The 15,780-nt window shown below is 43.3% G+C and overlaps 1 protein-coding gene across 9 annotated transcripts in view; it reads left to right on the forward strand.

Moving 5' to 3' along the window:
- Positions 1–15,780, forward strand: part of abr (ABR activator of RhoGEF and GTPase) — a 117,152-nt gene that overhangs the window by 90,836 nt on the left and 10,536 nt on the right. The window contains exon 1 of one of the 9 annotated variants that reach the window (XM_013274554.3): positions 12,805–13,398. The exons of the other annotated variants lie outside the window; for them this stretch is intronic. Within the exon in view, the coding sequence (XP_013130008.1) occupies positions 13,213–13,398 (186 nt within the window). The 5' untranslated portion in view covers positions 12,805–13,212. Of the gene's footprint in view, positions 1–12,804; positions 13,399–15,780 lie in introns of those variants that run through there. 9 annotated transcript variants of the gene reach the window in all.

The following is a 15,780-nucleotide window of genomic DNA, read 5'->3' on the forward strand; positions in this document are numbered from 1 at the left end:
AGGGCAAGGCAGCTCAGTAATTGTTCCTCATTATAACATTACATAATCCTTCAGGAAAGTATTAGGCATTGACAACAGATGTCTGATTTCCTACCATGAAAACATGCATATGTAGCACATGTGGTAAAGGCGGTCGGAGGGAAACAGAAGAGAATGACATGGAGCAAAAGAATAGGAATGAGAGCCCCAGATGGTGGCCAATTATGTGATGCTGGGAGTTAAAGTGAGAACAAAGGATCTCATCACAGCCTGAGAAATGAAATGCTCTCCAGAGAGAAACCGTGAATTTCTCTGTGCAGTTGCTACCACCCTTTTGTCTCATAAAAGAGTTCAGGGTTCAGGAATAATTGGTAACAGTCTAAAGGGGCTTTCAGATAATACACAGAGTGTCATGTTTGAACACTCAAACATGAGAGGCCACGAACACTACATCGCCAGAAAATCATGATCGGGATGAGAGCCTCTTGTCCAACCTCAAGAGCCTGTTTTTTCTTTTTCTTTTCTTTTTTCTTTTTAGCAAATCATGATCGTTTGTTGTAGCTGTTGATCAAACTTCCCTGTCTTGTTCTCATTGTTTCTGCTGCCAAGTAACATCGTGGCCTGAGACATGAAGAGAATAACACTGCAGATGGAGGCAAGAACAGAAAGAGAAGTAAGAAGCGGTCATTAGTAATGACAAGTAGACTTTTAGTTAACACCCCAGCCTCTCGTTGTCTTTGTCACGCTGCTGTGTTTCTGACAGCCAGCTCTTATCCAGCCACTGCTACCAAGCCAGTAAATGCTGACAAAAGAGATTTTGTCCATATCAGAGGAAGATCATTTAAAATCTCTGTTCCCCCGATTGGTTTTTGTATTCTTGGACTTTCTAGTTCAGGTCTGGAGTACGTTTCTCATATCTCACATACACACGTCTCCTGGCTGTTCTCGAGCTGTGGAATTATACACAGCAGATGACACTGGGGGGGGCTCGGGGCAGCGAATCACCTCAGTCCTCTCATCACGTCCCCGCCTGACTCTCTGAGGGATAAAGCCCATTTCATGCTTGACTCTGCCTGCCAGCACATTGTGAGGCCCAGCCCTGTGTACACTTCTGGGCTTTTCTCATCTCTGTTTATGTGTGTTTAAAATCAAGTGGCAAAACTCTAAAGTACTTAGTTGCAAAGGAGGTATTTGGGTAGCATGGTGCATGTGAGCTACAGAGACTAAACGTGACTTTAAACATGGTGGTGGTAAATCAGAAATTCTGCTCGAATTTGTTTGTGTGATCTGTTAAAACCAGACAATGATTTTCCATAATCTTTATTTCTATCCTACACGAAACAGCTGTTGGCTGCACTCTTGTAATCAGTGCACCAGTATGAGAATTGATTTCCTCATCTAAATCTCTGCAACAAAGTGAAAAAGGATTTTTCTGCCCTTCCTCAGTGTCCCCCTTTGTCCTTGGCTGACTGATGAGCCAGCTTTACAGAGACACCCCACGGTGTCTCTCTGCCTTCTTTCTTAATCAGATTTCACATTTCTGATAGAAACAAGTCTCTGAACACCAGCTGCAACTCTTTTTTATAAAAATCCCCCAAACCCCAGTGAGACCAGGATACTTTCTCCCTTCCCTCTTGTTGTTGTTGGCAGTCTTCTGGCCAGCATTAAAGTAAATGAGCCTCAGCTACACGCTGTGTCCCAGCTTGGAGAGCCTGTTCTGGCTTTCAAGTGGTCAGCCGGGGGACCCGAGCTGTTCCTACAGCGGTAAAATGTGTGGCTGCCAGTTGCTCTGGGCTGACTGTGAACCCAACGTTACCCTGGGAAGGACGGCTGATCAGGTCGGACAGTTATGAAGCTGTAGCTTGAACAAGACTGCATTGTTCAAATGCCCTCCTCTTTTGTTTGTTTAGACCTGATGATTGTGCAGGAACTTGAATAATTTCCACATGTCCACAACTGGAGACTGATCCTTGAGCAAGAATTTACCCACAGTGGTTCTGCACTTCATTACAGAGAATGGGTGATGCCCACTGTATGAGGTCTGGTTTCTTCTAAGAAATTCTAAGTACTGGTCTGCATCAGAAGTGAATATGTGGAATTATAAATATCGCCAGAAAGCTTTTGTATTATACTTTGTGCATGTTTCTGTGCTTTTATGAGATACTATAGAGGTCAGTGTTGGACATCAGGCTGTATATTTACAGCTTCGTCCCAGGCAGCTTTTAAAGAACCAGGAGATACTTTTATTGCAGTGTGATCTCCCTGTTCACCACTCTTCCCCAGGACTTTGTTACTGCTCTGCAGTGTTTCACTAAACGTTTCCCCAGCATCCCTAAGAATCTGTTAGGTAGTATAGTGTGTCAGCGAGGTTTTGGATGTCCCAGTTTTCCATTCTGGAACACTGCTGGGAGCTGAAGGTAGCACAAAACCTCCCTGATCAACAGTTTGTGCAGTTCATGCACAGGGAGCACAATACTATGTGATATTTAAACAAACTGAGGCCTTTCCCAAGAAGCTGTGAGAAAACCGCAAACATGACCATCATGCTCATGAGAGATTTTGATGGTGTCTGTCTGTATTTTCCTCTTACAAATTTCCGCCAATTTTTGAGCCTTTTTAAAGAACAGTGCATGTTTCTGTTCTCCTCCCTAAAGGTGCTCCTTGTCCTTACGTTTCTTAGTCTGTGCAGATCACTCTTTATATGCTCTGCTTGGCCCCCAAAAGCCCCAGCAGCTGTCACACTTTCTCTGTAAGCACGTAAAACCTGAAACGTTCTCATGAAAGTATGCAGTGCTTCTGTTAATCACACTTTTGCTGCTGGATTTCTCGTAATTTCTAAGATGTGATCATACCAGGTTCTCAATTTTACACGTCTCTGGTTGGTGCCTCATTTTTAAAAAGCTTGTGTTTCCTCTGCAGAGTCTGAAGATGAAACAGTAGCTGACTCTTAATCAGTAGCTTGAGGTAATGCAGCTGTTATTTTTGGGTTACTGCGTGCACTTTTTGCATGCAGGAGGGTTACACGGGCATCTGCTGAGCTCTTAGTGATCTAAGTTTGTTCCTGAGCCTCCAGTCACAAACACATACACTGAATATGCCTGTGAGACGGAGAGGAGAGCGAGTGGACATGAAATCCTTTGGCTGTTACTGCATTCCTTCAAGGCTTCTAGTGAGGTTTAAAGTGAACGTCAGCCCTTTTAAAATAGCACTTTTAGCCTGTAGCTTTATGCAAGCTTTGACCTTTGACCCCAAACGGAGGCATAATCTGATGCACAGTGGTGACGATATTGTTTACGATGTCTGGTTTATAGCTGAACATAGCTTAAGAAAACAAATGGCTCCAAATAGTATTAAGAGCTTGACTACTGATTAAACTTCAGAAGGAAAAACAGATTTAAGGATTTAGTTTTCGTGTCTTTGATTAAAAACATTTTTCTGTGGTTGCTGTTTAAGAATGTAACTGTTGTAAAATATGGATTTCTACATGCTTTTTACTCATAAGGTGTCTGACGCTGCGGTTAGCGTTTAGAGCCCAAACCTTTGTGCTTTTGCATGTGTAGTTTTCTTTTTTCTTTTTCCCCTTTTTGCATTTCATCACGTCCTGATGACCTTTCCATATTGCTTCCGCTCCGGTAATCAGAGTGGGACAAGCGTTCTCCATGTACATGCACAGGAAAGTGTGCAGTTAAAAAGTGTAGTGCTCAGACGGCTTCTGCCTGCAAACTGTCCGCCACCTGAAGGATCAAGTTTTTATAACTTTGATTACTGCAGCGGCTCCGAGTTTCTGTTGAGTCCTTGATCTCTCGTGACATTATGCTCTTCTTATAGTTCGACTGTAAGCAGTGCCAGGTGTTTGATCCTGCTTTATGACTTCCTGTCCCAAGGCGAAGGAGGGAAGCTTCCCTTTTCCTCTGCTGTCCACATGAACCCCAGTGCTCCTGTACTAAACACAGAGTCCCTCATTACTTTTTGACCGATAAATATGATGCATCCTACTCCCTCCTTTATTTTTTTTATTTAATAAAAATGAGGCTTTCTTAAATCAGACCTTGTGGTGTTAATGTTTTATAGTCTGTAATCACAGCTAATGATGCAGTTTCCTTCCAGTTTCTGCTGTACTGATCTGCAGCCAGCTGACAGCTGGACACTCCACAGCAGGTGCTTAGCTTCTTGCTTGGCAGAGATCCTTGCTCCGTAATGAGTTAAAACTATGTAAATATATATTGATAACGGTTAAACTGACGTTTTGTTTAACCCTTCCACAGCCGTAAAAACGTAAACTCTTTTTATGGGCTTCCTGACCTGAGATCTCGGTGCCGGGGCCCGTTTGTCACCACAAATTAGGCTAAAAGTGATGTAATTGTTTTCACATGGAAGAAGCATCTCCCCTCCAGACCTCCCTGTGAGGATGTTTTGGACTTCTCAGCTGTGTAAAGGATGAGGCCATTCCTGTTAGCTATCTAATGTTGAGCTGACACCACATGTAACACATCAGTGGTTGAAGTAAAAGTTAGTGTCACTAAACTGTACCCACTAACATGCACCAGTTTGGCTGTGGCAGCATGTCCACAGTGGACATAGAGACAGAGCACCTTTAATAACCTTGGAGGATGGTACTGTTCTCTTCAGCTCCAGTTTCTCTGCATTGCTTTGCTTGCAGCAGCCTGTTGCATAACCAGCGTGTCATGTTGAATTCAGCCGAGCAATCTTTTCAAAAAGCGTCCCTGGCACAATCAGAAAATGTTTTGATCCGACAGAGGCTCTGGCTCTAGAGTGTACCTGTTTCCTCCGTTAGTCCTGCTTTCAAAGAGCGAGTGGGCGTTTATGAGGGAGGGGATCTCAAGAGTCTGTTTCACAGTCACAAATTGTTTGAATTATGTAATGTGTGTTGTATAATAGCCAGGAGAGGGATGTGTGCTATATGTGTGTGTGTGTGTGTGTGTGTTCTAAGAGCTGCGGAGGAGTTGTTTGGGTTGATTACATCTCTGCCTACTTGTATCTCGTTCTCTCTGCCCAGCAAACCTGACAGTGTTTCACTCAGGCAGCGTGAAAAAGGCAGGTCAGCTCTGGTTAAAGAGAAGGCGCCACGATCCAGCCTCCCTATTTGTGCCACTGGCTGCTTTGTGTCAATCATTAGTAGAAAGCACTCTTTCTTTAGTTTCTGCTTTGTCTTGTTTATCTGCGATTAGGAAGGAGGAAGGGGGAAAAGCCTGAGGATCAAAGCAGAGAGAGAGATTTGGAGAGCCGTTTTCTGCATCAGAGACGACACTTTTAGTCTGAGATGGTTTTCTGAACACAACGGCCGGTCATCACTGCAACAAAGCCACTGGGAGCTTAAGCCGGTGGCTTCTCTGTTGATTAACTAATTGATTTATCACTACGAGTTAATGGCTTTTCTTGAAACCGATTTTTTTTTTAACGCTCCTTATCGAGAATTGAAAGTGGGAAAGCGATGATGGATGTGTCTGTTACAGGAGAGTTGACCTGCTTTTCCTGGAACAAAAACATCAGAGCTTACAAAACTGGTCTTTTCGTGATGGGGACTTTGTGTTCTTTATTAAGGTGTGCTCTCAGTTGTTGGCCTGCTTTTGCACCACCTCGGCCTCATTTGTTCTGATAATGATTATGAGAAATTGCAGGCCAGGCCTTTATCATAATTACAGTGCTTAATTTAGCATTTTTTGAAGACTAAGTGGCTTTTGCCCCAGTCTATTAGTACGTACTGTGTAGCTCTAATGTGCATATCAAAAGGGGTACAAATAAAAAGCCACATAGAAAAGCTGACAGCCTTCAGCTACAAACTTGAAGCCTGCTCATGTGGACTTGTCTAAAATCACAAAGTAATTGTTTCAAAAACTGCTGAGAAACTTTGCTGGTAAGTAAATTTCTCATAAATGCCATGTGGGAGTGGGGAGTGTAACAAACGTAGCATGTGCTGGAAAACGGTGAATCTGTGAGAGTTTATGAAAAATGAATGTAGTAGTAATGTCTCATCAGCAGAGAGGTGATATGCACGTGCACACATGCTGCTCAGCAGAAGATGTAGGTGTTCTCTTTGACCACGAGAGCCGGGCTGTCTGCCGTCTGCATAGCATCAAACCTCTCCTCCTCTTCATTATTGATCAGACCTCTTAGAAAAGCAGCAGGCTAACTCGTGCGTATTGTTTAAAGCACTTTCTTATCCACCCTCTGCCCAAAACAATCATATTTTTCTTTAAAAAACTAAGAAATCTCAGTTCCGTTATACTTTCTGATACTGTTGTCTCTTCCTCTGTAATTCCCACCAGCTTCCTGCCCCGGCCGTGTAATCTTTCCAGGTGGCTGCGTCCATTCAGCCGCGGTTATACACTTAAGCGTGAATTATTGAAGCAGGTCAGCAGCACCGCTCTGTGAGGCTGCGCTCTCTTCATCCTGAAACTGGGTCACAATGTTCAGATGTAACACAGCCTTGTCCCCAGTCTAGCAGAGATCACAACACTGAGATCACAGCCTCAGCATAGTGGGTGCCCATCCACATCCCACCAAAGGGCAGGTTGGCTCATATGATGAAATCACACCCAACACCAGGCTCTATATCGGGAATAGTTACCAAAACAGGGGGAATGTGTCATCCTCCACTGGCTGTACATCTTTCAAAGTGCAGTTCTAAAGATACAGACACTCGGACGGGTGGATGATCTCCATCCTGCAAAACGTGGACATGTTAAGACTTCTTATCACAACGTCCTCACCTGCTTACCCCTGATGTTATGGTGCTTAAGTAGTTAGGAACTGTTCCACAAAGTTCTTTTCTGGGTTTAAAAATAATAAATTTGCCTTGTGCAGCTTTGACTTTATTTTATGTTTATTTCAGGCAAACTCAAAGCTCTGCTCAGACTGTATGCAGTCATTTCTTTCTAGAGACGGTAGGAGGGGAATCAGTTGTAATTAAAGAAAAAGTTCACTGTGTTGTTTTGCTGTAATTATCTCCACCGAAGAGGATTTGCTGTTTGCCTTTTTGAGGAAAAATGATTATCTTGTGTTTGATGAACAAATACACTCTGAGCCAGGGAACAGCACAGTTTACTCTTAGGAGAAATAAAGAGACGAGCATTAAACAGAGCAGAGAGGTTTTTTGTTTTTTTTTTAATTACAAACAGAGTGAATGTACAGTAAATTATAATTAGTAAAATCCATGAATAACTGGGTGTATGCAGGGTGTGACCTCATTGTTTAGTTGGTTTGTGATGCAGAGTGCAGCATTACTGCTTCACCATTTGTTCTTGCATCACCCTTCTTCTCAACCTGAACCTCTCCTTCACATTCTGTCCTTACCGTTGTGCATCTACGTGTACTGATCACACTTCACTCTTCTGCTAGATGCACCACAATCTATTAATATGTACACCCTGAATATGCTGACTCTGAAAGAGCACAAAAACACGCTTTACCTCTCTTCAGCCACGCCCAACGACACACACACAGATTCAAGCTAAGCCTTTTCTTTGCTCACTCCTTTTCCTTCCCTCCTCTGTCTCCTTCACCACTTTTGTTCCAAAGTGCTTAATAAGTGATGGAGCGGTTAATCGGAGGAGGATGCCCCCAATGGCTCAGATGAAAGAGATGCAGGAATAATCTGTGGTGCACCCTAAGGCTGTGATTTCCCACCGAGCCAAACCTCCTCCCGCCTTTGCACTCTCATCTTAGCACTCTCACTTTTACCCTCGAAAGCCTCCGACACACACACACACACACACACACACACACACACACACACACACACACACACACACACACACACACACACACACACACACACACACACACACACAAACCTCTTTTCTTGCCCCATTTCCCCTTCTTCCTCCATAAGGGAGCAGGAGAGATCAAAGAGGTGGAGCAGATCATCCTGTAAACATACTTGGAGACCCATCGAATTAACCCTGATTGAATTATCCGCTCGCAGTGTGGTTTCTAGCTATCGCAGCCACCCAGCCACTGATGTCAGCCGGTCGCTGGCCTAAGAAAGATGCACATGATTGATATCCCCAAACAATCACCTTTGTTCCACTGTCAGCTGCTTCGGGGATGAACCGAGGTGTGGCCAAAATATTGATGTACACATACAACACATTCTCAGATGCCAGACTTCTGTGTATCCTGCTCTTGCTGTGTTTTCAGGCCGGAACAAACAAAACACCCGCGTGTGTGTGTCCATCGTGACAGCCAAAATAGAAAAATATAAAGGTTAATGGCCTGCCTGCACTTTGGAGAAGGTTATGCCTTTGTTTTTGTTTTTTTGTTTTTTGTTTTTTGTTTTTTTGGGTGAAAGTGCTAAAAGAGTGAATGTCCTAAAAAAAAAAACATATCAAAAAACCATGAAATTAATGAAAATACAAACTCCACTAAACCTTTGAAAATGTTAAAAAATACAATACAGCTTTAACTGTAAGTCCAAATCTCTTAGCTGTACAACTGTGCAGCAAAATCCCCCAGGTTTTTATTAAAAGGGTCGACTGACATTGGAAGAGATTTGAGCTTCTTATTTGGTAATTAATTATTTATGTATAACTCCCCTACTTTTAGTGTTTATGGGAAGCTGAGGTAATTTTCTCCTGCTTTAGTTACTGTTTATACATGAAAGTCTTTTTTTAACCTTTATTTGATAGGATAGTTTAAAGTATAAACAGAGGGCAGGAGGTGGTTTTTGGGGTGTCTAGGGTGGACTACACCCAGACCCCTGTAGTAGCTTTTGGCACCTTTGGCAGCCCGCTCAGCCAGGTCTTCTTATTTATTTTAAAGCCAAAAGCAAACTGCTCCACATCTCCAATAGAAAATCGTGATTTTTCCAGCTCCTGCTGGAATTTAAAGGTAGATTTCTGCAGCAGCTGTAACATGTTTCGTAGACTTCAGCAGGAGCTTATTACACACAGCACACACTAAACCTGCTAAAACAGCAGACTGACAGACTGACCACCCCGCGTTCATTAGGCAGGCATGGATTCAGAGCTGCTCCATATTCATGTCAGAGCGGCTCAGCCGTGCGATTGATCATTAATTTGTCTCTGGCTTCTGAAGGTGTGTGTGATTGGCAGAGGTTTGCTGAAGGCCGCAGCACTGGAGGCCCTAGAATCGCACAGTCAACAGAATCGCAGTGCTTGTCAGGCAGCAACTACACAACTAGGTGGAGTTTGTAAATGAGGGCCTCGTTCAGCAGCCCCCTCCCTCGTCTGTTCATGTGGAGCAGCTTTACGAGGGGCCGTGCCACCCAGCACATCTATAATTAAGAGTCAGGGCTGGCCATGATGTCAGAGCACAAGCACTCAGGACTTAACCTTCTGCTTTTTCACCTTTTCATGTGGTAGCCAAATGGTATTAAATTAAGATCATTTTAAATAAAAGTGTGTGCTGAACCTCTGACTGAGTGTCAGCAGTATTAAGGCAAACATATCCCCCACAGTAACCTCACATAAAAAACACATTTATTTTAGCATTGAGGCTTTTGCTAATTACTCATGTCTTTTCTTTCATGTACTTTTACATTTTCTACTCTTCTCACAAGAATTCGTAATCTTATCTCCCCATTGGGCGCCCTCCTCCTCCTCCTCCTCTGAATGCATCTTTCGTCTTGTTATCATTCCCAAGTTTCCCAATCTCAAAGCCCCACACAATTCATCTCATGCAGTTAATTTATCTCTACAGTACGTATCTATCTATGCAAGGTCCTGTTTTTTGTGTGTGTGTTTTTAGGGAAAATTGGGATCCATTATTCCACTGTTCTTGTGCACAGCAAAACCGAGCAATAAAACCACAGAAACGAATAGTTTTGCTTTTGACATGATTGAGAAAAATATTATTCTGGTACATCGACAGCCTGTTATTATTTTTGCATTTAAATGCCACGTATGGAGTCGGTTTGAGTTTTGGAGTGAGTGGAGGCGGTCTGTGTGCAGAACTGCTTGGAGTTTTTGATGTGTGCCGAGTTGTGTAAACCCACAGGTATTCTGCGCTAACATGTCTGCATATAGTGTGCAGGCATAAATAACTTATGAGCCAACACAAGAGAGAGTGCAACACTGGCAACTCTGTGTGCGTGTGTGAGCTCGCTGCATGAATGTATTTGACGTGATGGGCTGTGAAGCAGTCGACATAGGTTGCATGAACACCTGCTGTTACTCTACTCCTCTGCTGTCAGTATCTTTTGACTTTGGGGCTTTTTGACACTTCAAAGGGAAGCCAAAGGTCAAAAATTTGCAAAGTGAAGACGAGACATGACTGGAAAGCAGATAGCGCCATCCATAAAGTGTGAAATGGTTCCTGAACAGCATTGTCTAAGTGACGCCTGCAAGCTGGATGATGATCACACTAATTAATATCACAACACATGAAGCTAAATTTTGCTTGCAGCCATAAGCTGTGGTTTTATGGCACCAAGAAAGAAAGTAGGGCTTATTTGGGCCTGTTATACTAATTTCTGTCACCATATTATTTAATATTAGACTGAGCTAAATAGTTTTAGCTCCTGTCTCTTTAAAAGCCCCTCCTTAAAAACCACCTTCCTTCTAATTGGCTGCCCCTCACTTACCGTGATTATACTCTGCAGACATGGACACAGACCATTAATAGACCATTAATCCTCTATTACCCCCCCCCCACCAAAAAATAACCTAAAAAACTAAAGCAAAATTTTAATCATGGATTAAAAGTAACTTTTCTTCACATTCGGTTATTTTCAAGCATGAATGAAATCTGGAATCTGAAATCTGAGATTGGACAACCTTTTCAATTACAAAGTTTGCAGCAGGCTTCATTTATGAATATCTGTTTGCTTTTACTGTTAATGCTTCATGTTTTGTGACTGTAAGCCAGTAAAAGGAAGCAATCAGGTGTCCTCATATTGGGTTTCAATTGGAAATGATAGGAATTTGTCTTTTTGTCTCATCTTGTATTGAAGTGGGACGACTAAAGACGCACTTGACTGATCGTGCGAGCGAGGATCGGTGCCGCTCGGCCTGTGAAAGCAGCTCTGGGGGGGATTTTCCAAAGTGTGAAAAGCTTTCTTGCCTTGAGCTCGAAACTTGAAGCTTTCACCATGAACCAGACTGCAGGTGTATGATCTGAAAGTAGTAAGAAATCGAGCCACAAGGTTCTAATGAAAGATTTAGAATTGTTTCATAATGACGATGTGAAATCATTTTAGGACTAGACTGCAGACAGGGTATCTTGGCCTCTGCTGCTTGTACTAATTTTAAAGCTCCAATCACATATGATGACACTTGCTGATTGTAGTTTTTTTCTGTTTGTTTTAGTCTTTATTTTTCTTTTCTGGATGCTGTGATAGCAGAAATCAATCGAACAAGCTACAGTACGATTCTTTCTTTCAGTGCGTTGCCCAAAAAGATTTCCTGTCGCCCTGTGGGGTTTTTTTTTTCTCTCCCATTTTAAAAACATGGTTTTCCCAGACATTCCTTCCAAGATATGACGCATAGAGCATGTATGCTTCATAGTTACGAATTCTGAGAGTTAAAAATAGTCTGTGGCGAGGGTTGACTGAGGTCTCTTCCACCACCAGCATCTCTGTACTACACTTTCGGTCACACAGTGAGACATGCTGGCCATCCTGCTCGCACCTTAGTGTTTTATCATTGCCACAGAACACAGTCTAACCCACATGTTTTTACACTATGGTATCAGACTGTCTGCTGTTAGCGGAGACGTCTCGTGATGACGGGATGAGTCCAATTTGTTGCTACAAAATGAGGCGAAAACAGCAAACAAAAAAAAATCTGCCGCTTTAGCAGAAGGTAACTAAATTATAATTATTTCATGTTTGCCATCATTGTAGTAGATCAATGAAACTGTGCAATTTGCGCCTCTCGTCTTTTCCCAATTTCTTTATGAATCATTGTACAATCAGCAGGCAGTAGGCTGCTTATCAGCAGATACCGTCTCTGAATCACAAAGACATTTCAGCCCAGTAGACAGTGCGTCTTACCAGTCTGGAGGTTTTAAAATGCAGCCTCATGTCTGTAACCTTTTCCACCAGCAGAACCCCACATCCCTCCACCCCCCTCTAATTCAAATGGGATGGGACACGGTGGATGGAGATGGAGTTTGACAGGCATACACAGGCTCCCTTGCCCCATATCGATCCATTATACAGAGGAATCCTTCTCTTAAGAGCAGCCAGCTCCGGCTGTCCTGTTGAATAAACATGGAGATTCGCTGGCCGTGTCTCCCGGGGTGTGAGCCTGCGTGTGGATGTCTTTGAGTGACTTTCCAATGTCAGCATACAGGCGCGGTGAAAAGCGTGGAGCATTGTAGTGGAAAAATGACGCACGCATTCGCAAAGAGTAGACGGTGGAAATTGGAGAACTGTAAGAATGCGGGAGGAGAAGTCATCTGCAGAGGGAGGCACAGAGAAGAGGAGGAGAGAGGAAAGATATTTCTTGTCAGATTTTAAAAGGATATGACAATATAGGAGCCTTTAGAGCTTCTTAGAGGCCTGCCTGTGTGTTTCAAGTCATGTTTTTGGCGAAGCAGATATTACCTGTCTGTGTTTCATGCTTTCACTGCCTCTTTCTCATCGTCACAGTTCTGTGTTTACTCACTTCCTGAGCATCCTGGCCGGCTCTGGGAAAGGTTGACAAGGGGTCAAAGCACTGAACAAAACTGAGTCCAGCATTTAGCCTTCCCTCTCTCCCTCCATCTCTCTCTCTCTCTCACCCTCTCTCCCCCCTCATTTCTCATTGACTGTTTATTGTGCCCTCCTCCCCTCCCTCCTCTCTCTTTGGAGGTGTGTCCATCAACATCTGGAGAAGCAGAGCTGCTCACTGACAGCAGGAGCCCATTCACCCCCCATCTCCCTCCCTCTTCTCGCGCTCTCTCTCTTGCTCTCTCTCTCGCTCAGTCGCTCTGTATGTGTGCTTGCTGTTGTGGAAGTCAGATCGCACACTGAGGAGATGCTGGCAGCTGACTGTGGAGCGAACTCACAGAGAGGGGCATCAGCGTGGACCTACTATCAGGCTTATCAAGCACACCATGGCAGCATCTTTCTCCTCCTCCTACTCATCACGCATTCCTCTTTTGAAGTGAATTTCGGAGTCTTTTTCTGAAACTTGATTGCTGAAGCGACTCACTGACTCACTGATCACTAAGAGCTTCCGTGGGGATCCGTACTCCCATCCTCTTCATCGTCAGCGGTGTGCTTCCTCCACCTGTGTTTCGGTGGGAGAGGAATTCACAGGCTTTGGCATGACGGAGATCTTGGTATCGGATGTAAACTTGAACTCGGTGTGTGAGCGTCTGGAGCAGCACTGCTGCGTGGACCAGAATCAGCACAATCTGTCCAGCCAGCCACAGACCCCTGTGCACAAGAGGCACAGCAACACCGGGGCCAAGCTATGGGGCCGCGTCCGCAGCAAGCTGCTCAGACAAAAGGTTTCTGGTTGACATATGTATACACACACACACACACACACACACACACACACACACACACACACACACACACACACACACACACACACACACACACACACACACACACACACACACACACACACACAAGCTGTGGTTTTGCTCTTTAATCTTTTCCATCCTCTATTTATCACTGTGTCACTTCCATCTGTTGGTTCTCCCTCTCTTTTATCCTCCGTTCATCCCTTTCTGTGTGCGTGTGCTCTCTTAATGGGTGTCTTTATTTCTGTGCAGAGTTGACTATTGTTCTATTCTGAAAGGTCAGATGACTGAATGTAGCTAGTGATGATAGTGATGGCTTAACTGTGACCCAGAAATAAGGATATGGGTTTATTTCCCTTTTTTTACCCTGATAGAATCTGCATCTTTATTACTAACTTTAATATTTGAGCTTTAAAAAGTATTTAATATCCTTGATTAATCCTGAATTGCACTGGAGTTTGATGCAGGATCGGTTACACTCACTTGTGAATAACTTGTGGGAAGATGTTAATATTTGACAAAATGTTACAGACATGAAACGGGACTGTGCAACGATTTAATTAAGATAGGAATTCACGATCGCTCTAAAAGCACTCTGTTTAATATGAAATAATAATTTCCTGCTCCCTGCCCTCTCCCCTCCATCAGTCTTCATATCCACAAGCCTTTTTTTCTTCTTTTTTTAAAAAGCTACTAGTGATGACTAAAAGGCAGCTATATCATGCTGATGATTGACGATCAGAATGGCTCCCTCTGCTGTTCATTTGTGATAATGACGCCTCCTTGGCATTTAAAGCAACGATTTTTTTTTTCTTCTGTTTATTAAGTGTCATATTACTCCATATACATCTGGAATGTTTGCGTGATGTCGTTTTGGTATGCAGCCAGTTATTATCCCTTTCTTTGTAGTGTCTGCAACTGGCCTTTCGTGGTGTTGCAACGTAGTTTAAATGCAGTTTCTGGTTTGTGACTCATTTGTCAGAGCAGCACAAGTTCTGTGATTCGGTGCACAGCTCTGCACACACAGCTGAAACGGAGTAATGCAGACATAAGCTGAGGAATTTTTAGGTATTTATTTATCTGGAGGGGGTGACCACGTTCTTGCACAGCCCTCCTCTTCTTCAGCATCAACAGCGTTTTGAGCTGTAATTTGTGTGCATAATAATCGTGTTCATAACAAAGAGTCAGATTTAGGCTGACCTTTGCTTCATGTTTTCCATTATTCAGCACGAGCCTGAGGAAAGCTGTCCACTCTTTTATTCTGAGCAGGATAAAACAGTGATTACATACATATATTGATTCCTTCCTTATTGCTCTGTACACAGGTACCACCGTGTTAATGTCAAGGCACCGGAGGAGGAAGTCCTTTTGTCTCACTGCTGTCCAAATTTCTCAGCTTTGGCAATAAGTTTTTTTTGGTATCTTGCCACCCTGCACTCACACCGTGCCGAAATCCCTGTTCACCCATCTGCTCTGTAAGGTTCATCCTTTAATTCTTTCTTGGTTCACTGAATGTCACTTTTTCTTTCTTTTTTCTTGAGTGAGCTCGTGTTGTCATTTTTCTAAGCTTGGTTGCCTTTCGATCCTATCAGTCTTTCTACAGTCCCCCCCCCCTTTCTTTCATGGGTTTCATTGCAACATGCTGGTGATTGCTCTCGATGATGTTTAACTATCCGCTGATATTATCTAAAACCATAACACAGCAGAGGCACGCATGGATTTTTTGAATAGTTCTGTTTTCTGTAAAGGGTTCATTCTTAGTTTTTGGTTAAGCAGTGTGTGTGTGTAACTGAAATACTCTGTTGTGCATGCTTTTAAAATTAAATCATGCAGATATGCGTTTAGAAATTTGAATCATAATTGTTGGGGGCAGGAAAAGCAGACTTCAGGGCATACTGCTTCTTGTTTCTGTCTCTGCATCTGTGGTATGCATCATGTTATTTACCGGGTGTTTAGAGGCATGTCGATGTAAAGGATAGGTGAGGGCACGGAAGTACACCAGGGAATTGTGCTCTCTACGTGAGCCTGAAGCAGCGCCTAATTAAGACACAGTGTGATGAGATGGGAAGCTGGCTGGAAAACGCTAATTGGTGTAGAACTAGACACAATATATTTGATGTGTTGCGACAAAGGAGCAAATAGCCTTGATGCTGTGATGTGGGGTTATAGCTTTGGCCCGTGTTCTGTTTTTCCTTCCTTTTTGTGGACTTTTAGCCAGCTTAGTGCAGAGAACAATGCAGACTAAGCCATTGAGGAGAATAACATCCGACCATTATCATCTTCCCTCCCATTCGCTCATCCTACCTCTTACCCTTGCAGCATATCAGCCCCCATATGGAAATTATACTCTCCATTTTAGTA

The sequence above is a fragment of the Oreochromis niloticus genome, linkage group LG10 (genome assembly GCF_001858045.2).
Source record: "Oreochromis niloticus isolate F11D_XX linkage group LG10, O_niloticus_UMD_NMBU, whole genome shotgun sequence".
Classification (NCBI taxonomy): Eukaryota; Metazoa; Chordata; class Actinopteri; order Cichliformes; family Cichlidae; genus Oreochromis; species Oreochromis niloticus.